This window comes from Anopheles maculipalpis, chromosome 2RL (genome assembly GCF_943734695.1).
Source record: "Anopheles maculipalpis chromosome 2RL, idAnoMacuDA_375_x, whole genome shotgun sequence".
Taxonomy (NCBI): domain Eukaryota; kingdom Metazoa; phylum Arthropoda; class Insecta; order Diptera; family Culicidae; genus Anopheles; species Anopheles maculipalpis.
The window spans coordinates 56,729,597-56,757,018 of NC_064871.1; the positions used below are offsets into that span (position 1 = coordinate 56,729,597).

Genomic DNA, 27,422 nt, shown 5'->3' on the forward strand with positions numbered 1-27,422 from the left:
GCCCCGAACCTATTCACACAATGTCACACCGCAAAAGGTACATTCAACGCATCCTTCCAATTTAAGGCAGGGAAACACAACATCCCAACGAGACCATTAAGGTGACATAAAAAATGCATAGTTGGTTTCATAAAGGTGTGCGAAACGGCGTACGAAATTTGATTCATCTCGATATAACTGACTTTCCATTCACCTTGTAACATGTTATTTTATATGTACATCTAGTGTAAGTGATTTTTCTTCACAATTCACAGCACCATTAGTACTAAAGTTTGATAATAGATATTGTTCTGTATTTGTAATAAAGTAATTACGTACTTGTATTTGTTTCAAGGTCAACAACTGATGTTCACCGATACGACCAAGCCGTACAGGGTACAAAAGTACTGTTACAGAGTTTTCTACAGACTTTTTTTCATTTTTTATGCATTTATGTTTTGTTGGATGAATAAAATTTCACAAGGAATTTCTTTTCTGGGTTGAGCCTTGTCCCAAGCATGATCGGTTTGTACAAATAAAATATATATATTTATAAAAAAGGCTATCATGAAAAGCAGTGAGTACTTAATTTTTGTTCCTTCCTGTTCCTCCGTTCTCTAAGGCCTCCTTGATGACAGTTATATATTAAGTTATACAGATAAAATGAGTCTGAAATGGACTATTTATTATTGTAATTCTTTACAATATTCCTGACATTGTAGACATAATTTGTAATTGGTAAAATAAATTTCAATTCTATTCCAAAATCACTTAATGTTCACATAACGCTTCCCGAAGGTACGAGTTCATCTATTAAGAATACCAACCCACCATACGCTACGTGTCGTTAGTAGAGTCTAGTAAAAATCTTCATATTTTTTCTTCAGAAGTGTGATGCGGCTACGTCTGCAGTTTATATTGTACATCAACAATGCAAAGAAAGTTAAGAAAACATAGCAAAAGCATCCATTTTCATCACCACATTAAGCGTCATCGTGCATAAGATTTTAATTAGGTGCAAATGCTGATTTATGTTGAAACATATCCTGTGTGAACTAAGTATTGTGTCTACGTACTACGGTAAACGAACTGTTTGGGAGGCATCCGAAAAGTTTATTTTAATCTTCACATTTCCATCAACATCAAACATGTGCTGCAGTAAGTAAGTTGTAAGTCGTCAGAATTGCTTGGAAGTCTAAACGCACAACATATCTCATCAACAATAAATATAGTTATCTCAAAGGAATTTGAAGGATGGTCTTTTAAAGGCTCTCTTGTTGCGTTTTGTATCTTCTTCTGTATCCTGAGAAAGATCAACGTGCAATATTAATGTTTTTCATTTTTATATTTATTTTGTGAAATTTAAACAAAATCAATTCAACATTACTTAAACTAATATAAAAATATATTATCAAATTTTGGTTGACAATTCGGTTAAAGCCGTAGTAACTAACAATAAATAAATACATGCATTTGAAATCTCAATAAGAGAGTTTTGTGTGGCACTGGCAACACTCCCGAACTGTCTGTTCTGTTTAGTTACTGTGAATTTATCAGATTAAATTCATCAGAGATATTGTGCTATTCATCTACGTTCCTAAACTACTCAACTGCTGTGATTTTCGAGAAGTCCAGAAAGTATTTCAAGAATCAATTAATAATCAATCGTCCTGATAAAAGTAATAAAATGAATGACTAGAACTATGAAATAACTAGAAAATAGAAGCTAAACCACGTTTAAACAAGTGTTGAATTTCTTACGATAACAAGTAACGCATAAAAGCTATCGATTTTTTAACATAAATCTATCTTTCAGACAGCGCAACCTCGAATGATGTTTTTCTACCAAGCAAAATAACAGATACACTTTTCAACCATTGATTTTATTTCTGATGCGAAAGAAAACTTTTCTTACGAAAAAAAAAACGAGTGTAAGAAACAAAAGAATCACAAAACATCCCGCAAAATTGGCGCGTATCACCAGTCCATTGTTAGTTGGTACGCTCGTAATGAAGAAAAGAACATAAGAATGAGTCACAATCTACGGTTATAAACCCGCTATAGTAGCGCATTGTTTGCTTAAGGAAGTTTTCGCCATCATGGAAAAAGAGCGTGATGGAAAATCCACGACCCACCGCCCATTCCAGTGCCTGCACGAGCGGTGAGCACACCGCGGACGTACAGCTTCCCAGCATGGAGTCCACGCCTGCGTTTTTTCCTAGACACATGCCAGCTAGACCCCGCATCAGGATCAAGTATCAGCAACGTCAGCAACACTGGTTGGTCCACAAGCCAGATCTTTATTCCCTATGGTCCAAAAGGTTTTCTCGATTCTTGCACAATTGAACCACCCCATCCTAATACCCCGAGTGGCATCGTACTGAATAATAAAGTTTATTTTTGCTCCAAGGAAATTGCTACGATAAATCTTTGAAATGGGCCAAGTCTTTTAATGAGGATAAATATTTCAGTTTCCTTTCTCCGCCGAACCATGTCCTTAATGGTTTCTTTGCTATCTTTGTGTTCGGTTGCTCGTTCTTCCGACCACCCTGACGCCACATAAAAGGACTCCTTCGACTTGTAAAGCAACGAAGAAGAAGTTAACGAATTTTTTGCCGCAGGCTGTGCCACATAAAATGGCGTCAAACGCAGGCTTACCAAGACTCAGCGTTTCGTACGCACAGCTTTTCGTAAAGATAACGCACAATGTTTGATAACACGCAGGATGGACGTTTACCAAGGGTGACGATATTGTGTATGTTCTGGATACTGATGGTAGGTAATGGTAATTTCCATAAGCTGAGGTATGTTTCCGACATGGTTTTTATTAATATTTAAACACACTATGGGATCAATTTTTCAAGCGTGAGCGCCTACATCTTGCATCCAACGAGAGAAGATTGTAATTTGACAAGAATGACATGCTGCATTTCGGTTGTTATAATATTTAAATAGTTTTGTGTAATTGCTATATCACATTCGTTCAACATTTTACGCTACAACTTGTACATTTAGGATATGTTTGATTAAAAAATTTCAAAAAAGAAAGGATAGACGAATCAAATCAGGGACAATCAAATGGTTGAAGCTTTGTTAATAATTTCTTTGAAAAAAAAAGTACATAATCCAGCAGAAGTGGTAGCCGCATTTGTTGTCACACGACAAATCGAATTAAGAATTACTCTTATAGCTCCGTACACAGAACATACTGTACTATTATGATCCATTCAGGATAAAATCAGGCTGTAGAGTCAAAAGAAGATGACCGAAGATACCGCTTGTGACCGAAAGAGTAAGGAAAAAAATGAAAAATTGTTTCATTTTTTAAAAGATCTTTAGAAGCGGCTCGGTGGCTTAGACGACATCGGCACCGGTCTTCAAACGGCAAGACCGGGGTTCAAATCCCATCCGGACCGTCCCCCCGTAGAGCGGAAAACCACTGCGTGGTATTCGTAGGTTCTTACGTTTTTTCGAAAAAAAGAATTCTTTTACGCGAAGGATGGATTACACTGCTTCTCTAGTTTGCCAGTTTTTCAATTACGATCTTAATGTTCAAGTCATTGTAAATAAAATTGTCCTGATGAAGATGCCAAAATTGACTTATTCTTAAAGTTGCATTACATTCTATGTCCTGTAGGGAAGTACTTTATGTAGTGATGACCCTTCATTTAATATTGTTTACATGTAAATGCGTCACAAAGACTCAACACCGTGCTACTGAAACAACTCAAAGTCATCGAAAATATATTATCTATACAAAAGAATCTAGAGAAATCCTCCAACTTTGAGGTTCAAATAATGAACTGTAACATATTTTCGATATTCACTGCAAAACATCCAATATGTTAACCATCATATAGCATTCCAATCTGCTAAGAGATGCTGATACATATTTATACCTTCTTACAAGCAAACATTCAAAGCATTTTCGTAGTCAAGAATCTAATCTACCTAAATCTAGGTTTAGTTTAAATCTGTATTCTAATCTTGGGTTCAGCAAATCCAGTTGACGCCAATACTTATCACAGTGATAAGCACAATTTGTCTAGATGTCCCGCCTAAGCTTCGTTTCGAATCTCACTCAAATAAAAAAAAAAAAAATCTTCGCTAGTTACAAAGAAAAAGAAATTAAAAATTTTAGCTTAGAAATACGTCAATTATCTTGACGTTTTCGAAATCTTTTCTCTTGTAGAAACGAACGTGTTTGAGCTCGACCATTGTGCGCATGTAATGATGATAGCGCCATCTTTTAGTCGAATGAAGAAGCTACTGTAAGAAATGTGAAAGCTGTTAGAAATTTATTTTCTTGAGCAACTGTCTGTCTTTTATGTTTACTAATAAGTTTAAGAAAAGAAGAGCTTTGGAACAATTTTTAAAAATTAGTTTTCCGAAAACCAAGTTATTTTTATTACTTCGAATAAAAAAAAATAAAAAAAGACAAACATTCGTACTGTATTGCATGAACAACAATAAAATTAACGAAAGAAATTTCCAAAAGGACAGCAGATGAGATAAAACGAATGGGTTGAAAGTTGAAATGAAGTTGTAGTCCATACCGATTTTTTTTGTTGTTGTTTTGTTTTCTTTACTATTACAATGTTGTAACGACGTATCCAGGATCTAAGTAAATGTACGATTCTACAAAACCAACTGCATAATCCTACCAACCCTGCAATAACATATTCGAACAGTAATTCTTCCTTATTCATGTTTCTAAACTCGACTACAAGATGGCGCTTTAGAATCGCAAAACGCACACAGTGGGCTCAACAGATGCACTTTACCAGTCAAGAATTTCATTCTGACCTGTGAAGGGCAGATTTGATTATCTGATTTTTAATTAAAAACAGAGTGAACAGTTTGACAACTTGTACAAGCTGGTCCCAGGAATAGAAAATTTAAGTAGCGCTATAAAAAAGATTTTCAGCATGCTTTTGGTATTTCGATGTGTAGAGACATCATGTTCATCGTTGCTTCGTTTAATTGTTTTGATATTTTTTGAAAAAAAAGTTATACATTTTTTATACATAAAAAAAAGATAGTATTTTTTCCAAACAATTAGATCGTGCTCTTTGCAGCATTGCAAGCCTTTTACTTCTTACACCAAATTGTTAAACAGCATCGCGAATTGAAAAGACTGGAAAATTTAACTTTTCTTTTTCTTGTTCAAGGTGTAAATAATTTTTCCCAACAATTGAACTCAATAATTCTCAGATATGGTTATTGTTCAGAATAACACAGTACTCGCTGGAAAGGTGAAAATGAGTTCCCTGTGCAAACAAACCAAAGAAAAGAGAGCCCCTGCAAATTTGCAGTGCGTGCGCACTACGAAACAAGAGAGAATTCGGGTTTCTTCCACGTATTGATCTCAGAGAGCAAAGTGCAAAACAGGTAGTTAGAAAACGAATAGGCCATTAAATACGCCCTTTATGGGTGTGATAATATTTTGCCTTGAGCAGCCATGTTTTGCCACCATTCCCAACTCTTCGCGTGAACGAGGCCAATAGCTGTCCCGTCCCCTTTTGTTAGCGAAAGACAAGGACATAACTATCGTCTTCCCATTGAGCGGGAAGGAAGGAGATGTCTGCTGTTTTTATTTGTACCTTCAACCGTTTCTGTTCCTGAACAAATTTCTTTGCTCTCTCGCCCGAGCGCGCTGATTTGGCTTTATCAGAAAATGAGCAAATCAAGCATTAAATGGTAACATTCTTCGAATGAAAAAAAGTTTGTTGTGTATCACTATAATATTTCCCATCGCATAACAAATTTGGCATCTTACACCTTACATGTAAAGGAAAATGTTAAACACTGTGGTTAAGACTTCATAACAACAGTTACGTTTTATTCAACAAAATGTGTATTTCGAAACGTCTTAGACGTTTACTATTTTATGAAGTCTTTTTCCTTTAGTTTTTATATACCACCAATGTTAGCGTTTTTTTTTTTGCTAGTGAATCAATCACTCTTATTGATAGGTCTGCTGTGTAATAAAATATATTTTATTCGAAAAATACATCCGTCGGGAATATCCGGTTTTAACTTTGCTACCATTCAATATGTTTCTGTTTCTTTTTAGTCTCATGTTATCCTCAACTTGTTGTTGGGACTCTTATCTGCAATATGACCGCAACCAATTCAAAAAGTTGCAGTTAATCGACTGTGAAAGCTATTTCTCAATTGAGACGATGGCAGAATTACATAATTTGCTTTGAGTAGTTCATATTGAAGTGGCATTTAAATGATTCAAAGTACAGGAGACGTACTGTGTTTTGAGTCGTACAATATTTACATATATCGCTTGGATTTCAGCAGTGTTTCGAGAAATCATCCACTTACCACCTTTACGGACAACGTTTCAATGTACGGCAATGTATGTTACCTAGAAGCAAAAAACAGAAAACGTTGAAAACATTAGTTGGTTGCTGGAATATGTTTAATGAATGTGTATGATAACAATGTATGACAAAAAGAGTGTATGAAAAGAATATCATTGCTCAATCTCAACAACGAAACATTTTTTTAAGTCGAAAGCAATCAAAAATAATCGAAAGCATTGAGACGGTATTAATAAATAATTTAAATATATTTAAAAAACATTAACAGCAGCTTACAGTCAATTCTAGCCCGGGGCTCCTTTTGGTTACATTTCTTCCTTGGAAGACCTTCAATCAATTTTGGAGAAAGTCCGAAACAAATGTTTGGCTTTACCAAATGAACCTTTTCACACAACACATAATCAACCTTGCCTTTTCTCTGCGTCCGATCGTCAAGGTTTCCTGTTTGCAGAGAAAGGCTTGAAAAGGATGCATAAGGAAGGGTATAAAACAGTCAAACATTTTTACCAGCTGGACGACGGCAGAATGCTTTTTATGGGTTATCTCAGCCAAAACCTTTTTTTGGCGTTTTGCCTGTTTTGTTTGGTAATTTGCTTAGGTAGACATATATGGCACTATCATAAAAAAACATATTCAAGGGAGGAACAAGAACCATGGAAGAAAACTTCCTCGTTTGAAGCAGAAAACTATGTTTTGCTCAGTTATTTAGCTATGTGTAGGGCCACTTAAATAAAATTTAAATTTGGATAATCTAATACAATTGTACCTTGACTTCAAAGATGACGTTGACTGCAAAATTATAGCATTGTAATCACCATAACCTTTAGCGGCGCAATTTAACATATTCACATTAAAACTTATCACCGTATCACAAAACCATTAAACATTGCCCGTTGCATTATCGATGTTGAATGAAACGGCAGCTACACTTTTCGTAACGAGATGAAACACACATTTTGCGAAACATGGACGAATATATTGACGTTTTCACCACACACTATAACCGAATACACTGACTTTTGCACCAACGATAAGATTCACAAAACTATTCAACACGCGTCGATGCACAAACCTCCGCGCATATTTGCTTTCGGAGCGAGTGCGGATTTTTTGCATAAAACTGCCCATCGCTAGAGCCTAACCCACTGCACTAACGCAAGAGATTCCAAAACAGCAAACACACCATGTAATCGTGCGTCTGGTTAGCAAGAACTGACACTCAGTGCGGTAAGCTACAAACGAGAATCTGCAGACTGTCACCACCGGCCCTAAGTTGGTGGAACTGTCAAAAACCAAATCATCGTATGACGAGGATGGCAACGAAAGACGTAGGCCAACAGAGAGCACAATAATGCCATGTTTTTAAGCTATACCATGCGTCGAGCTTGAACGGGAGAACTGAAAATTATAAATCCACCCAGGAGATTAGACGCGGGGAGGCGTACAGTGCCGAAGCTTGGTCGAACTTTTACATGGCAAACAGTACGAAACAAAGGTGGTTGTGATGGAGACAGGAACAAAACAAGAATCTCCTCGCAGCGCTGCAGGTTAGAGCAGCAAACAAATTTCAGTCCTTTGCGAGGCTCCGGCGCAGTCGAATAAAACTGGCATCGCCCACGACCACCGCTGGCCACACTGGTAAAATGTTGCCTTTCCTATGTACGATCGGCTGACGCGATTGCTTTCCGCAGCATTTTCGGCTGGTGGTTTTTCGGCAACCTTTATGCTTCTTGTTCCACACGTCGAAAGGTTGTCTCTTTCATATTACCGCACCCTTCGCTGTGAGCGGGAGAGAATGTTGAAAAGGATTCTCGAGAGAGATGCTTGCTGCAGAAAAAGAGTTGATAGAGGGGTAAGAGACCGAATGCGACAATGTAGCCGCCGTGCGTGCTGGACTGAATGAGAAAGGAAACCATGGCAGTGTGGCATTTACTATAAATGCAGCATTTCCATCCCAACGAAGTCAACCATATAGCGGGCCTTAAACAAAAAAGGGGGAAAAAAGCACAAAAATCGATCCACGAAAATAAAACTGTGTGAAGAGGATAAAAAAAAACGTGGTTGGCATCGGTTGCGCTTGGGAGGTTTTCAACGGTTTGTAAAACCGCTGTAAAGCCTCGAGGCTATAAATGATCGAGTCAGAAATATTTGGGAATGGGGAAAAAAGTGCGTAGGTTCACGTCACCATTTTTGTTGCCTTGGTCCATAACCGAAGGCTGGTTCTACAATCGGTTCCTCATTTAACTTTGATAAAACACGCTTCACATACATTGCAAGGACATAGTGGTTAGCACTAGAGGAAAACGATTTTAGTTTTCGTAAGCTAACAATTTCAAAGCAAGACATGGAAAGATTGTTTAATAATATAAAATTATTAATAATTAATTAAAATTCATTCAACACAAGTGGTGTTGACAATACGGCACTGGACCGTCATATTCAATTGTAAATAAATAAATAAATAAATAAATAATTAAAATTCATTCTTTCTAAATACCTCAAATTTTGTTATTCATTTCATAAAGGCTAAACGTCTAACCACCACAATGGGACGACTAAACATTAGAAACATTTTCTAAACTCACTCAACTTATATGAATCGAACTCAATCTGTATTACTGTTTCTAGGAATCTTAAATATCAACCGACACTTCACTTCAACTAGATAAACTGTTAAACAATCGTTGTACACAACACATTAAAGCACAACACGAACAAAAACTAATCTTCGTCAAGCGCTAAAAAGTTTTCATCGTTGATTTTGATTAGCAGGGCGGAGGCTGGGAAATAAATGGCTGGCACGTAAATTATCAAAATAAGGGGACTTTTTAGAATCTTCACAAGCCGGCCTCGAAACAAAGGTAGTGTTCCTGCGCGCAACGAACATGGTTGTGGCAAATTTCACTAGGTTAGGGGTAGTAAGCTGAAACAGAAATGCCGGGGATTGGTTGGTCGCTTGGAAAAGCTGCAATAAATAGGGGGTCGGTTGAATTATTGGATGGTATGACCGCCAACGACAAAGGACTAAATGTAGAACCCGTCGAACCGGTTTATGGCAGGATGAAGGTGATGGGAATGTTGTTCACTTATCTTATCATATTACAAATAAATCCCCATTTTTTTTTTCAAAGTCTGGCGATGCCATGCCCGAAGCAAATCATATAAGTGGACAATATTTCATATCATACGGTTAGAATCTTTCACAACTTGCCTAGTAGATCGTCGATGCAAGTAAAACGAACGAATTTGAATTGTGTAGAGAAGGATGATTGTATAATGCCAGTCGAAAACATTATTATCGAAGAATGTGTCACACGTATCGATCAAAACTACATCGTTGTTTTTCGTTAGAATCATACATTTTATTACACTTTTATTTCTTTTGTGCCTTTTTTCCAGAAGACATTACACCGTCATGTAGAAAAACAATCCAGCATTTAAGGTTTCTTTTTGTTGTTCCTCCCCGTTTGCGCACACACACACACACATGCTATTGAAATTTGTTTACATTTTATTCGAACCTATATCCTACACCAGATTACGTATTCAAGGGTAGCATTCTAAAGGAGTGCTGCTTTATTTATTTGCTCACCGTTGAGCAATTGAACACCTGTCACATTCGTCCAGTCCATGCTTAATTAACTTACGATTAAGAAATGTACGCCATCTGATTATGCCACATTTGTCCATGGGATTTTGAATGAGATCCAGAAGAAGTTAAGCCAATGAATTCCACGTGCACGTTATAGTTACAAGTGTATGATAGAGAGTTTCAATGCATCAGTTATGGCATGGTGGCATTTTTGACCGGACATGATGGTTGCTGTTTATGCGATAATGCTCACTTTAGTTGCCGAGTGGGTACTCTAATCTTAACAACAACAAAAAACCTGGTTTACAGTCGATGAAGGTCCTTACGCTACGAATGACTTTTCTGTCTCTATAATGCAATTCTGGTTTTATTTACGTATTTCATTTTAAATATGTTCGAATTTTATCCTTGTAAAATAACACACAAAAATTCAATCACAAGCATTTATTTACCGTTCATTAAATACAGTCATGTACTTTCCGTTACACAGCGATACTCTCTGTAACTCCTTTTTTTGAAGCTAATCTTTTGTTCCAAGCAATGAATAGACATTGACTGTTGAACGATGATCAAACTAAATTTAACAACAATTTTTTTTTTTGATAAATTATTCATTTAATTCAACACAAACGTACGGAAACAAAGGGAACGAACAGTTAACTGAATCATTTTAACACATCAATCAATTATGGTGAACCATTTTCGAAATGGCAGCACCCAAAACCAAAGAGCAAATATGATTCTGTAGCAACAAAACATTGAACAATTTGAGTTTGCTGCAGTTTTCAGCACTATTTAAAATAACTAAAAGTTTGTAAAAAAAAAAAAGAAACAGCATTAGCTTTCCAAAGAGTTTCTTTTCGATTTGATCTGACTCAACAATATGAGTGTGAGAGTATTAAGGAAAATTAGTTTTAGTTTAGTTAGATTCTTTAGTTTGGCCATTTTTGACCTGCTCATGTAGATCTACCACATTTGCGTTCGGTTATTGATACACTAGTCACATGAATGTGTATATTTATGTTTATATGTGTATGTATGTATGTATATATATATTTATTTGTGATTTCTTCGCATTAATTCTAACAAATGGACAGATTTGCTCTTACGTCATTAATATTTGTTGAGGTGTACATAGTGAGTAGAATGCAATGTTTTAATGGCATTACATTGCAATATATGGATATTCCATGCAGGTCAATGTAGAAGCTGAATCCTGTTCTCTGTCCCACGACCGAACAAATTTTGCATGAAGGATGAAGGAGGAAATACGTTCTGTTTTTTACGTTGGCAAGTTGCTTGCTTGCTTGCTTGCTTGTTATTGACTAATGTACTCACTTATGTCACAAATTGTTAAAGTTTCTTGTACATATGCTTTAGTGTAAACATCGCACCTTAAAAATAAAGTTTAAATGTTTAATTACGTATATGGGGAGCGCTCGATAAAGCGCAATTCGAGTTTGCTGTTGCTGCTGCTGCTGCTGCTGCTGCTCAATCAATCCAAAACAGTGAAAACGCACGCACAATCGTTTTGCAGATAGTTGCGATTACGTTTGATCGTTCGTTCGATTGCTTTTGCTAAAACGATTCTTTAACAGCGTTCCTATCTCTATGGTCTTATTTAAAATGAACCTAATGTCTAACGCTATGCTTACGTACAAATCAGAAACAAAACATAGTACGAAGAAAAAAGACGGGACGGGTGCTACAATAATAGACGATAAAAAAAATAAACGAAAACGAAAACGAAAATGTACTCTAGACTACTAACGATCATGTTAAGCTTGAGATTGATTAATTTAATTTAACGATTTTGTTTTTTTTTTCAGACATTAAGACAGTTTGATTCGACCATACAGACGTGCTACGCTGAGCATGTGTCGAATGTGTAATTGTACGATTCTTCCTCATCTCCATGCTTGTTGGACTTTTGCGAGATGGGAAAACACTGGTTTCTTATATCGAACTACATACGTGTTCGAACTATTCAATTGAAAGGAAAAGGTATAAGCTTACTTGAGTAGATCTGTCTGTTTGCCCTGCGTTCCTCATGTATTGCGGGTAAAATGTGTTTCAACTATGATCATCATATATTAGTATTAATTAGAACCTAAATTACACATTGGACACTGGACTCGTTTAACTTATAAGGAAAATTGTTTCGATAAGGAAAAAGGGGAGAGGTGGCATGGATTCGTTACTCAAGCATACCATCTACTTTCAGTACAATAGGAATCGCAATGTGTATAGAAATAGTTATCTGCTTCTTATCTTCTAGTACGTATATTTGTTCATTTGTTTCGCTATCTTATCATTATGCACCTATCGATTTACGTTTTTTCTTTTTTTGCGTTAAGTTTCGTCCTGCTTCGTTTCGTTACTGTGTTATTTTTTTTGTATGGTATTCCTCCCTTTTTTGTATGACATTACAAAACATACTTACATCATTAGTTGGCTGTGTGGCAAAATACGTATAGGCAATCATAGTTGTCTAATTTTTTTCGATTTTTCTTGTCGAGCAATGCTATAGTTCTGAAGTTGGTATGATGCTTGCTTGATTTGGAAGGTAGTCTTCTGATTTTGTTCACCTTTTGCTTTCATTACAACTGTTACATTGGTTTTAACACGTTTTCCGGAATCTCTTTTCTATCTTTTCACTATTTCCTTGTTATGTTATGTGATTTTGATGTTCTATAAATTATCCATTAGGTTATTGGCTGCTTTGCGGGATCCTTAGCTGTTGTTGTTAGTCCATAATTGCATCGGATGTTGTGGAGGAGTTGTTGAGGAGCTTTCGTAGGAAGTTTTTTTTAGCAAATTTATAGTTGCTGGCTTGCTTTTTGATGCAGTTTCGAGTTATTTTTTCTTCAACCAGGTAGGAAACATGTATCATACTTTCCTTCTTCTGTTGCGGAGCATCTGAGGGTACGATTGTTTGATTGGGCAGGAGTTTGTATGCGTGTCTGACTGTCTGTCTGTGTGTGTGTGTTTATAACAATACTCTAAATCAAACCAGTCATAGCTAGTATTCAAGTTTGTGCTACAGTTGGAAAATAGTTTAGCGTTTAAGTTCACAGATGTTGTTAAATTGTGATCATCAAGAGGACACCAATCAAAACAATCATAATAAGGGACAACGGGTGCATTTAAGAGTAATGAAAAGAAAGAGAAAAAGAAAGAATTAATCAGGGAAACGAATAGAATAAAATGCATGAATGCAGATACAATCCATAAGCTGTTAGTAGTAGGTACGAGGGAAAAAGGATGTTCAGGAGTAATGGTTGATATCGTTTGGCTCAACATAAGTAGTTTGCAAAAGTTCTATATACGAATGATGTCCAACTGAATTTCCTCCAACTAACAAGAGATCTTTGATAACGGTATGATTGCTTCATATTATTTCTGGTTGTTTACGTCTACAAGGTTTGCATTGGAGTTTCATAAATATTCGAAAAGAAAATTAATCCCATCGCTTATTATGTTGCATGACCTGTAAGAGAAAGAAATAGCGGGTCATAGAAAAGAAACTTTAGTTCCATGGGTTTGTGTGTTTATCGAATAAATGTCATGGAAAATATTTTTATAGTTTTCGTTTTGCTTTTCATTAAATGCAAATGTATCATACGTATGCAACCGAACACAAATACGCAACCAAAAAGCTCAGTGAGGTATATTAATAAAAATAATTCATTTCGCGAGCAGGCCAAAAAAACCGACGCCAAAGGCAGTTTCAAAACGGTCATGTAATACCAACTGTTGCATTTTCTACAATGTTGCAATTTTTAATAAAATTGAAAACAAAAATTAAACTCATTATCCAATTCAAAACGAAGGAAGTAGCTCTAGTAAGCCGCCGCTGAATATGCGAAGCTACAACGGGGTCTAAGTATTTAAGAAAATTTAACAAATTTCTAAAATATTGCAAAAAGAAAAAAAAAAGATTGAATAGAATTGAAAAGCGGAACTAACGGAATGAAATATTCTTTTTTTTTTAGTTTGGTTTTGGTAGGGGTAGGCTTAGGAATGAACTTTACTAACTGCTTTCAGGATGTCTTGATTCGTTTTATTATCCAGACCTCCCATCATACTGAGATTCCCTCCGACGCCAACACCCATTCCGCCAAGTCCAAGTTTCAGATCGTTTTGCGAAACGATTGACGGATGGTGCAGGTGGCTTCCGAGGTTTCCAGTACTGCCGCCGCTTCCAACACCACCACCGCCACCGCCAGCTCCACCGCCTGTTCCAGCACCGTTACTGCTTTGCTGAGAGCCAACAATTGTGTGTTCTTGCTGGCCTTGCTTTTGGCTGTGATGCTGTTGGGCGGATTTAAGCGATTCGTTTTTCATTTTGTCTTGTTCCTCGCGCTCACGTCGGGCCTATTAAAGAGACAGGATGGAAAATGACCAGACGGGGTCGGTTTTTGTGTAATTATGATAAAAAAATCAATCGTTTAAATGAAATGCAATTTCATTACGGCTGCACAATCAATACTCGTGCATGTTTTATACCTGTTCGTTGATTTCTTTGACTGCACGAAGCTCTTTCTTTAATTTCATTCGACGGTTTTGGAACCAGATTTTAATCTGTCGCTCCGTTAGACACAGGGCATGCGCAATTTCGATTCTTCGTCGGCGGGTGAGATAGTGATTGAAATGGAATTCCTTCTCCAGCTCAAGTGTCTGAAACCGTGTGTAGGTTTGACGACCGCGCCGGCGGGGACATCCGTTGGGACCTAGAACGGAGGAAAGTTGCTCTGAAGAAAGACATTTCGTTTCGTTTGTTATACCAATGTTGGTTTTGTAGAGTATGTTGTAAATTTCTTTTCCTCCAGTATGATTGCCTTAACTTCCGACCGTTCAACGCTCGTATGGAATAAATTAATCGTCACATTGATCAAGACAGTAAATGAGAAGATTTGTAGTGTATGTGGTAAGCTTGCAGCACACCTTTGAGACATTTCGAGCGTATTTAAAATTAAACATGAATGTCAAAAGGTATACACCAATACTACTCAAGTTTAGCTCCAGTTGAATTGCACTCAACGTGTAAATGGTTCCCGCTAAGAGCAATACAATCCATTCTGTCACATTGCCTACGCCATAATATTGGGTACACAGTTAAAGTTTAAAGAAAATCTTTCATAGGTTCTATTCTTAAACACCTATTAATTGACTTCAGATGGCCGCTTTCACACCTCGACGTACACTAGGCTTTTCATCCATAACAAAGAAGAGAGTGTGTTGAACACCAAACTGCTATCGTCCGTCGCTCTTGACTGCTTGAAGTTGTTCGTTCAAAATCTACAGCACGTCGGCGCACGAAGGTGTGTCCAAAGCTAAGGGAAGTGTGGTTAGCTCGAATTTCCCCGCTGATGATGAAATATGACGGTCGTAAATTGCTGACATTCCACTATCAGTGAGACTACAGGGAATTGCTGTAATAGGTTTAACCCCTCGAGTGAAAGAGCAACACAAACGGTGAAGGACTGTACTAAAAGGAGAAAGTTAATTTTTTTTCCTGTAGGAAACGTCTGAGGGTGAAGACAACCGTCATTGAGCAAGCAAGAAAGATGCGGCTAGAGCAGTATTTATGACCGTCTGATATTAAATTCTTTCGCAATGGAGCTCATCGAAGGAAGGAACAGATCCTACTGCTCACGTCCTGCCATGTCTGATGAAGGCATAGTTTACCCCAATCTGCATTTCCTACAACCCAAACCTTCAGATACTGCTCTGGAGTGCATCACTACGTTAACGGATTCGAACAATATGTATGTATGTTGCCCAGGGGAATGGCATCCTATGGGGATCGATGTTTGCTTGTTTGTTGGCACCAAATTGTTGAAGTTTCTATAAACCGTTAAGTTGTTGGGTTCTACACGCAGTTTCACTGCCGCACATAACGACGCTTCTAGTGTTTGCTATCCTGATGTACAATCCTAGAGAGCATGCTTTGCACAGAACAATGCTTTGCAATAATAAAAAGGCAAATCGTAGGTGGCTGAAATCAATGTACTAATCGATGCTCACTCTCATAGTCACCATACATGTAACTGACCTAAGGCAAGACACGCTTCTGGTTCTGAAAACGAAGCGCTCAACAGTGGTGTTTTGTCGTAAAGCAGTGCTATTTATGACGCGCCTACCATGCATCAAAGGCCTATACGTTTGCTCCATCCGCATCGAATTGACCACTGCAAACGGTCTTTGACACGCTAGCAAATGAGTACAAATGTATTCCATTGAGGCCAAGCATTCAAAGAATGCACTTGCTAAGAGTAATAGCCAACACATCAGCCATACCTGCGTGAATAGAAAGTGGTAATGAGAACATAAAATCACGTGTTCACGTTGTTGATTATATTATAACCATCATAAAACCAATTATTGTCAACCCTAGTGGTCAACAGTTCCGTACACCTTCAGGCAGTGTTCACCGCTTTTTTGCTGTGCGATTTTGTTTTGTTTTGTTTTGCTGTCCCTAACTATCGGGCGTATCGTAATGAATATTACATTTGTGCACAGTATTTCATCATCTACCAAACTGTGCAAGACGATGACGATCAGATTACATAGTACACTTTGTATGTTTAAATTGGCTTCTTAACTATTTAATACCATAAAATCTTTGAAACAAAACCGGCGAGGAATAGTGGGCTTTGAAGTATTTCAGTGTTTATAATAAAAGGAGTGGACACGAATTACTTTCACATATGAATTTGAAAATGTATTTCATTTTGCAAACATAATGCGTAATACACAACCAATACTAAATTGAAATTAAAGTTGTTAGTTAAAACATGTTCAGGAAGTGTACCATCGAATAAAGTATCGTTGAAATGTAAAAAACTGGGGTGTGTCTCTTGAACTTTCATATCTCCAGAATATCCTCCTGAATACATTCATTATATTGAAAATTTCCATAAAATTTGTTTATGACTGATCCATTGTTGGTAGCCACGATACCAACTATTGCGGCACTATGAACTGGCTGATAATCCTGCACATGTTAATGAATCAATGGCCTCACTAGCATATCGTTTAAACTACTCACTTTAGAGCGTTTTATGGAGTTCTGATTTACTCTCACAAACGAATTACAGACATTGTACCATTTGGAACAGTAACAAAGAGATTCAATGTGGTTAAGCACGATACAATTTATTTGTTTCGAATGGCCCTTTGAATTTTAGTGTGTCTCCAATAGTAGCATAATTGGTACATTTTAACCACATCGAACCACATTGTGTCCCCTTGTGACGGCATGTGAGAAGACTTTGATGCTCAATAGCCTTGATTCATGAAAAAAAAAATCATACACTTGTTGATGGATAAATATCACTCACAAATAGTTAGTCCTACATCCTAATAGTAAATTGATAATAACAGAAAAAAAGTCGAGTTAGAACGAAGTTTTACTAAATCTTGGCTTTGTTTCTCGTCGTCTTTGCATCAAAAACATTCCATTTTGCTTGCTTGAATCGTTCTACCCGTTGCATTGCTTCGTATGTAAATTTTTAAAGGATTTTCCATGTGCGACATGCAATAGCGTTGGTTTGAGCCAATGTTTTATTTATGGATCAAGCCGGAATTCGATTCTGACATTGCCACAGAAGGGCGTTGACCCAAATGGGAAGATCAGCTGTATACAATTGTTGAATATCTTTGTTGATCTTAACGGCCTCTGTTACCTAGCTGGAGCTGTTGAGACAACCCATCTACCCCTCGGTAAGAGCGATAGCCATAAATAAGTGTCATTTCCACGTGCTATTTAATTTCCTCGAAACTTATTCCAGCTTAGCAGCACACACTGCTCTCCCCCAATTTTGTGTGATCAAAATGAGTCGTGACGCATTGACTTTCCCTACAACTTTGTCTTCCAAACACATTTCTTACCCTAAATGATTCTAGGCGTTTGCTCCCATATTCGCATAAGCCGCACGCGGTTTTCGGAAATCCCCTTTTCTACATTCAGACAAATATAATGGGAGTGATGCAAAAGTTCCCAAAACACTCATATCAGTATACTGCAGCAAAATGGCTTCAATACTTTTTATGCACTTGCAAGTACAGGAAAAACAAATAACGAAAAGCAGTTTTATAAGCAATCAACAAAAATTTTTATACATTTATTACAAAAAAACTTTAAGCATCAAGATTAAACCGGATACTATGAGAGTTAAACTTAACTTGAAAAATAGGAACAAATGGGGGATTGGAAACCACAATTAATATGAGTTAGCACTCTCCATCCAAGAAAAAGCTGATCCATACAAAGGTTTGGGTACAGTCTGGAACAGACTGGCGATATTAAATTATCACACCCTCAAACAGCATGATCTGAGCTATGGTCCAGGGTCCCCAAAACGAAATGGCTTCCTGAAGAATCACATTCATTTTCTGATTGGTATGGCAGAATCAGTGGCCATTTTTCCCTCTGCTCCCTTCATTCAAGGGTTCGTATATATTCAACCGGAACACGTTAGTGTGCCGCAAAGCGTAGTACGACGCTGTAGAGTTAATTGGAATTTTTCTTCTGGTACTGAGCAAATACAATAGCAGGGGATGGACGTCATGCTGGTCTTGAGGGACAAAGAGGGAATACGTGATGAAGAGTGACAGGAATTTGCATTTATATTAAAGCGAGAACCATTGCTACATTCTCCAAAGGCTGCAGAAAAAAAAAAAAACGTCAGCCACAGCCTTGAAGCCATACACACACAAAATGTACTTTACTGGTGTTGTGTTTGTGCATATCGTTCAAACTGCTTATGACTTGAAAACAAAGTGCAAATAACAAGTACTTACAGTCGTTGTACTATTTTTTAAGTAACAAACTATTGCGATGGGAAATTGTTTGAACTTATTATAATGCTAGAAATTAATTTTGTTTAATGCTGATAAACTATTCATGGTGTACTTGTGCCTTCGTCTATTCAAGAGACTCAAATGCCGACGGAACTTTATATCGAAGAGCCAATATCTTTCTTGAAACATTTCGATAGGAATAAGAAATTTTAAACATTAATTCATGGTGCAGAATGTTCGTCGCTCCTGCGAATCTCAGCAATTATTCTCATTTCAATATGCACCAGAAGCATTAAAAACTCCACTACATTGCATGCTTTCGTTTTAAATCTAAGCCAACCAACCGTGACAATCACTAGATCACAGGCTCAAACAACCAGAAGATTAATTACTTGCAGCTTTGACCATAAAAATTAAAGCAAAATGTCTGTGTCCGCACGAATAATATGCAATGTAATAATGGGAAAATAAAATGTAAAGCAAGTATCGCCATGCCATACAAATGGAAAGCAACCAACGGATGACACAAAAGTAACAAATTACAATTGAGCTATGAAGTCAACGGAAAATAAAAACAAACAACCCAAAACCAGTGGGTCTCGAAAAAAGAAAGCTTGTTATAGCTCAGGTGGTGTTTTTAATAGGACATCAAGTATAAATGAATTCAATTTTCTTGATTAACCATAATGAGTTTAAACTGCTATTGCAACAAACAGTTACCATCGACACTCGGGTGCAGTAACATTCGGTTCCGAAACAGGAAAAGCGAACCAAAACAAACTGTACACCCCATTAGCGAACAATGTTATTTGTTATGATTGTAATAGAAGATGGTTACATTTTGTCTGCTATGCATAGTTGCTCCACTAGTTGGGAACGGGTATGTTCCATCGAAAAAGGTGTATCTGCCGCGTAGGGGGCGGTAACGAGTCCAACGGCGGGTAATGGATATCTAAATATTTACCATTCGATTCCAGACGTTGTGTCGACCGAGGCTTTCCAGTGCAGGATATTTGTGAGTGAGCAGATACTTCCGAGACTCATGGGAAAGAGGAATAATTTATTATAACTCCATTGTAAACATACCAAACAAAACGATCTTAAAAACAAGTAAACGATCAATTTGGGTGCGATAGAAATGAATAAAAATGTTTTCAATCACTGTTTAAATTACGGAGAATTTCATACAACACTGTGTAACTTTCACAAAATGGGTGTTTATGTACTTGGCGAGATCCTGCAAAATATCCTTATTGCTTAAGAATCTATCACCGCTTGCATGAAGCAATTTTGTAATCAAAGCGTTTCACATCCTGCCCTATGGAGTATGGGGTTTAGTTTTCCCATCTAACGAAAGAAAACTACATTTATTGTAGAAAATGAAGAAGATGCATCTAGTACAATATCCATTAATCGCAGATACATCAACATATTTTGAAATATTGTAGCTAGATGTCCTTTTTTTTTTAAATATATTTATGTACAATGTCTAGCCTAATCTTCTATACAATAAATACCATTGCTTATTGTCAGCCGTTAAATAAAGATAAAACATTTCTTATGCCGGTTACACACATCTTATAGCACGTTTCAAATAAGAAACGTAATCAAATATATTATCATTGCTAAACATTAGTTCTCAACGTCAAACAATCAGCTATGAAGTTTCAAAACTAAACAGGGAATGTCAGCTACAGACAAACAAATAGGAAAACGATAAGTGCGCGAGATGAAAGAGTGCCATCAGTACTTCAGTGAATTTCCCATCTGGGCGTGGCATTAAAGCGAATCTTCAGACGCGCTACAAAACAGACACCAACGTTTCCCGGAAGGTGCATGAATATCTAGATTCAGTGTGAGGGCAAAAGATGGATAGAGCTTGGGAGAAAAATCGATTTTCATGTGATGCAGAAGGCGAGCACTGATTGAACACTGAGAGAAACGAAGCATAGGGTAGAAGAGTGCACAACTTTCACCCAGCACACTGTACCGTTTCGAGCACTGTAGTAATTTTACGACAGTTTTGCTACGATTTTTGTCCGATACTGCCAAAGTTCTCCAAATAACAAAGGCGATGCTGTGAACAAATGCAAATACCCAAAACCTGGTGATGTAAAAATATTACGGATGCTTTTTCATTTTTGCTTTTGGCTGGCAGGAGAGCGGAAACTGTTCATACTCGCAACTAAAAATTGTCTGACGAATTTGCAACAACCTTCCGAGCGATTACACAGTTTTGGTTTTCTTAGAAAGAATAACTCGTGGATCATTCTTGCATTGCCATTATCAACATGAATTTATAACGCTTGCTATCTTATTTAAAGTTTAAACACCATCTAACAATTTCTAAAGCCGTCAAAATAAGAGAAAATCTCCGTTATCAGAAACTCTTTTCCTTTTGTCTACATTTTTCCAAGGACGCTGAAGCTGTAGGTGTCGAAATACAGCTAAAACTGTTATTGATTTCTTTTTATGCGCATGCGATAAAAAGATATACACCTACACCATCAAAGAGATTGTCTCACACCTGCTTACGAGAGAGCAGATGTACAAAAGAGCAGAGCATAAACGTGGAAACTCGTTACTTTTATTTTAGATAAATTAGTCCCGGAAGGGCGTGCAGGTGGTAGAGACGACAGCGGTGCCAATCTTCACGCATCAGGACTGGGGTTCAAATCCCATCCGGGACTGTTTTCCCCTATTGAGGACTGGTTATTCGCCTACGTGCTTATCAGTAAGAGTCTAGTAAGTCATTCGATGGCCGGCACAACCTAGTAGGCCGTTAAGCCAACAACAAGAAAAAGAAGAAGTAAACCTTCTAAACTGTTTGTACCTCATTCATAAGAGAATAAGTGTTTTTAGTGAGTTTCCTCACAAATTGCGGATTCCATAATGATCATATCGGAGACAAATGTATAGCTATCGTCGTCATACTCTGTGTGAGGATCACTTGTGAATCGATACAATGCTGTATCTACAAACATACCTAACTACTTTCTTTGTGGTTATGCTAGTCAAGTCTGAATCGTAGCATATAAGATCAGTTTTCACGCTGAAACTAGATGCTAGATGTTATAGGTAAATCTTGTTTTCCAAGCCACGGACCGCGAGACAAAATTAATCGACCTGATCACACCCGCAGAACACGTTTAACAAAATGTTTTAGCTCTCAAGCCGGAATCACCTTTGAATGTATATATTTTTCTTGTGCTTGTTTCCAGCCAATAACTACGATCACGAAAGAACCCAAGAAAAATCCATAAATCTTTAGACATATACAACACACACGAGGGACTACATGTGACAAAAAAAGATCTTACGATCCCACATGAGATCTCTGCTTTGATCCCAATGAACAACGCTCCTATCCTTTCCCAAAAAGACAAAAAAAATCACACAAATAAAAATACAGAATCAATCGAACCGATTATAGGAAAATAAATTTAAAGAAGAGGTACGTCGAATAACTTCTCAAGGTGAAAGTGAATCCAAAGACTACCCGGCAATGGCTGCTGGCTTGTCATCTTAGACCCTTTAGAATAGTTTTCCTGGCGATGAAGTTCAACATGAAAACCCTATGCTATCTCGTTCCACGTTTTCTCTTTCCTATTCACTATGGACTGTTTTATTTAATATAAAACAATCAAAAACCACGTCCGTATAAGAATTGTCCGAATTGTATTGACTCGAACGCATTAAAATAAAAACATGCTTTGTTAATTATTTACGCTAACATTTTTTTGCGACTTCGAATAGCTACAAACAATCCTTAGATCTAACAGCAATACTTGCATTCACCTTCTCCAAATCACTGTGGACTAAGAAGTCATATGACTGGACGATAGTGTAATGAGCAAATTGAAGTTGAACGGTTGCCTACCAGTTCAATTTTGTTTTACTTCATTTATTAACCATTTACCACAACATTATTATGATGACCAAGAAGATCGATAGGTCATAAAGTTCACACAGTTCTGTTTGCTTCAATGTCATGTATACCAGACGCAGCCAGATGTACAAGTAGCACTTTACCCATAACGTCATTCATTAATTGAAGAGTTAATGCAGATTAATCGCTCAAGCGATAATACTATCGCTGTTTTGATTTAAGTTGCAACACATTGAAGAGTTAATCAATCAATATTTGCAATCTATCAGTTATTAAGTCTTCCGAAAATGTAAATTAAGTGAAAACAACTTAATTAAAACGTTTTGTTGTCTACCAATCATCCGGTCTTGATTGACAAAAGCAGCTACTCTAGTATAATTATGGGTAAACAACATTATAATAAAATAAAATAATGATAAAAATAATATTATAACAATTACATTTGAAAAAAACATTAAACATACTAGTTCTCTCACAGCTCATTTCTATAGAATTAGCTTTTCAATCCATCGAAAAAAATATTTTGCTGCTGCTAACATGCTCACAAATCTGTGCGTTCAAAGATGCTATTGTGTGAGAGTGGTCATAAAATGGTTATTTACGGCTACTGAAGAGCTGTTAAATTTACGATCCTCGTAAACACATGAGCTATGATTTTTGTCATGGCACGGTTCTGTGCGATCGGACTAAGTTTATAATGATAGTTGAAGTTGTTGAAGAAGATTGAGATTTAACGAAAAAAAAAAAAACAACAAACTTTTTCATCTTCATGTCATCCTATTAACCGCATTAAATTCACGACAGTTATGCGTTCGTATTGAAAATTAACTTATGCGTACTCATTCGAATGTCAATGTTTTTCTTTTAAATAATATATTTGTTCATGAAAAACTAGTTTTAGTAAACTAAGTTTACGCATTACAACTATCACAATTAAAAACTAAACCATTATGATAGCTCTGCACAGTTCTCGTTTTACTTAAATGATACAAGCATATCAAACGAAGTTCATGCGTCGCTTGTTTTATGCAAAAACCGGTTTCAACGATATGCTTTACTTTTCATCTCGTTGTGGACCGTTCCACGGTTGAACGTGTATCTTCAATCTTCCTGTTGAACAATGCACAAGAAAAGACAGAGGAAAGAAAGCAAGAAGATTGCCTTGAAAAAGCCCAACCAGTTGAGTTTTCCAGCGGAATAGCTATCAGAAAGCAGATCAATGCCGCCATATCAAAGTGGTTTCTATGCTGCCAACCATCGCGGTATGATGCTGACAGCAGTGGAACGGGAATGAGCAAGAAAACACAAAGAAATTTCATCTTGCTCACGTAGAAAGAGTCCTGCAATGGGCACAAAAGGCATGCGTCCAGCCAGTTTTGTTGATGTAGACGCATAAAGGAAAATGGCGGCAAATTTGCTTTTGTTGAATCTATACATATATTCTCATGTCGTAAATTTATTACACGTCCTCTGCTCAAGATATATTTTTCTGCACAAGGACTACATTTTATTTCCTTTCTTTGCTTCCCCTACTAGTTGGGCGTGCGGAACAGTTAATGAGACAACAAGTTGTATTATTTTGTAATCACAATGCATCTTGGCGATAGTTTGTTCAACAAATTTTAGAGGCTCAAAGCGTAAATACATGTTTTCATCTTTTTTAAGGCAAGCCTGCGAATTGTAAACATCACTACCATATTTAAATCATATTCCCCTTGCCATTGCTTACTTACCAGCAAAGTCACCACAAACTACTCGATCAAACGGGTTACTCATCCAATCTGAAATAATTAAAAGAAATGTATGAATTTATGTAATGTATTAAAAGCGCATCTAGCTAAATGATCGTTTTTGTGAGTCTTTATCATTTGATCATTGTATTTAGAAAAAGAAAAACTTCAATTACTTTACTTTTTTTGTGTGAGCTCAAGGAAATTATGTCTGAAGTCCGTCACTTGAATTGTATTGTCTTCTATAATGTAATTACAATAGCTTAACTATCTTAGAGCTCGTTTATTGCATTCAACATCACAAAAACGCAAACGCGTAATCCCCAACCTCCTAACATGAGGTGCACAACCTTGCCAACATAACTGGGGCGATCGCTATAAATCGGTTTTAAACTACAAGCTACGCCTAAAGGTTATGTGCATTTCTGAGTTTCACAAACGAATTAAAAATGCAATACGAACCTAAAAACAAGCCGTTTGTTTATCATTTGGCTTGCTTTCGCTCTTTTGTTCTTAAATGCGTTCCACGGTACGACGACAGACGAAGCATTAATTATCATAGAAAGCTTGAAGAAATTGTTCTTTGTTCCCATTGGCCATGAACATCATAAAAATGCGCAATGGATATGTTGTACTGAAACTGCTGGTTTCCTTTTATGTTTCGTATAAGCGCGCACTTAAAGGGTTGTTTCGCATCGCAACTGTAAATGTTGCATGTGATACTAGAGATACCGATGTGCCACGATATCAATCCGAGACATGCAGTTTCCGTGCGCAACCTTCCTGCATGGTGCAATTGGCAAACGTTCCTGTTGCATACAACGTTTGCATTAGCTGTGTTTTGACAAGCGGACTGCGTGGCTAGCGACAAACCACCTTACTTCCTGCTGAGCTGAACACGGCAGGCCTTAAAACTCCGCATGAGGACTCGAGCTTATTGCATCACCGACGATGAAGAATGTTTCGCCTGGCGTCGGTCTTTGAAAGGTGTACAAACCTCATAAAACGAAAATCAGAAAAGCAGCAAAACTCGAAGGGTTGCTTTCGTGAGGACAATCCTTTCAGATTAACTGTTTGCTTGAATATTGTATAACTCTTCGGAAGCATCCTGTGGTGCCGACACTTTCTAATTTTAACAATAACCGATCCAACAATTTCTCTTCTACCCATTCATGTACATGTTTGTACTATTGCCAACGTTGTCCTTGGAAAAGAGAAAGCATTGAAAATGTACATCTTATGTGTCATGCTTTTACGTCTCATCGCACGAGTTAAAGCTGCACATCGCTAAGTATGTTTTTTTTCTACTGTAATAAATATTTTCCACAACAACACAAAACGGTGCATTTCAAAATACTTCTTTCTGCAAAATAATATCAACAATCAGCGCTTTGCAGTACCAATTCTAATAAAATATGATACCACCACTACTGCTGTTACATGTACTTGAGCATAGAACATCTTAGCAGATGACTTTTTTTAATTTGTTTTATTAAATGATGATAGTCTACTTCTCATCAAATCTGGTGTTTCTCTTATCTAGTTCGAACGCTTGGTTTTGTAGTCTTAGTTATTGTCTACATACACAAGTACTGCAGTTTGAATACCACAGTGTAAAATTGTCCAACGTAAGGTGACAATATTTTAAAAAAACGTGGCAAACGAAACACTAAGAAAATAGAAATGCTGTCTTCTTTTGCTTCGATGCGAGGCAGAAGGGCGCTGTGCCTTGATATTAATATCAAAATCACCATAAATTCAAGAATTAAAGTTCTATTCTGTCGCAGTGGAATACTAAAATTTGGAAAATAAATTTGAATAAATTAAGCTTAACTTTCAATCTTCACCGGCGGAATCTCCAACTGAATGTACAATCATTCTCCGTCTACCCTCTAGTCAGACACATTCAAGCACCGATTCGTTACGCAAGACCCAAATGTAAATGTAACCGTTTAAGTCTTTTCGGGTGGTTTGCTAAGGTTTTTTTTTTCTTCTTCTAATCTAAGGATGCCCAGTGACGGAGGAAATCTGTGTCTCGAAAGTTTGTGTTCGTTCTTGTTCTGTTTATTTCGGTCTCTTTCAGGCTGTACCGGTTTTATTCGTTGCTGTCCCACGCACATCGAACACTAAACAAGGAAGAGTAGGTGAGCTGCATTAAAATATTCAACACAAACCTAAACAATATGATAATATCAACGCATGTGTATACAAAACTTTCTATCATTCATCGTGTTCAAAGTTCTTCGGAAAAAATGAAAGGTCAGATAGGTTGTGCAAATAGTAATAATGACATGGCCGTATAAAATCAAACCGACCGAAAAACTAGAGATGTATGAAAATACGTTGAAAACAGTTTCACTGCATCTTGTTAAAAAAGTACAACATGCTGGTAATTACGGCAATCGAATCTTAAAAACAAACCAAACGATGGTTTATTTTGTTTATTTGCAATTGTAAGTTTCATGGCGAGTCTTCTTATCAATAACGCTACTTAAGGTTGATGGATTTTGTCCACTACTTTAATTACAAACATATTTAAAAAAATCCAACGTTAACGTTTTACTTCAAACATTAACACTGTTTAACAGTATCATCATTCAATGATTCAACTAGCATCAAAAAGTCACAATGCAGAAAATGTGAGCTACATTTACCCAAAAGAATGGTAAGTGTAAAAACAAAAAGAAACAATTATTTAGCTTTTAAATCTGAATTACGCTTACTTCCTTCTTGTTTGGAATACTATACAGATCGACTTTGAATATAATATACGGACGAATCGGACACATCGTAGTTTATACTAACCTGTACTTGCAAATTTCTGAAGAGCTGATTGCGATGCTACACAGGACGGCAGGCCAGTAAATAGAACGCAGACGTTTTGTTAAGAAAATGTTGCGATAGAAAGAAACAGAAGAAAGCATGAAATATTTAATGGATCAGAATTGACAGAAAATAAAAACTATTCAGCAGTTATTCGAAATCTTGCTGAAGTTTTCATAAAGCGAATAAGTGTGTGATTAACGAATGTAGTATTTGTTAAATAAAACTGACATATTTAAACTCCAATAAGCTTTCTGAGTTAAGCT

At 36.9% G+C, this 27,422-nt stretch overlaps 1 protein-coding gene across 10 annotated transcripts in view; it reads right to left on the minus strand.

Annotated features, from left to right (window-relative positions):
* The window catches only part of LOC126558262 (homeobox protein abdominal-A homolog), a 295,819-nt gene that overhangs the window by 267,476 nt on the left and 921 nt on the right, over positions 1–27,422 (minus strand). For 2 of the 10 annotated variants that reach the window (XM_050214248.1, XM_050214246.1), the window contains exons 3-6: positions 24,337–24,384; positions 14,416–14,639; positions 13,945–14,283; positions 13,338–13,396 (exon numbers count right to left, since the gene is read on the minus strand). In XM_050214248.1, coding sequence (XP_050070205.1) covers positions 13,367–13,396; positions 13,945–14,283; positions 14,416–14,639; positions 24,337–24,384 — 641 coding nt within the window. In that variant the 3' untranslated portion in view covers positions 13,338–13,366. Of the gene's footprint in view, positions 1–12,878; positions 12,947–13,328; positions 13,397–13,923; positions 14,284–14,415; positions 14,640–24,336; positions 24,385–27,138; positions 27,175–27,422 lie in introns of those variants that run through there. The other 8 variants (XM_050214251.1, XM_050214244.1, XM_050214250.1 and 5 more) reach the window with 8 other exon arrangements.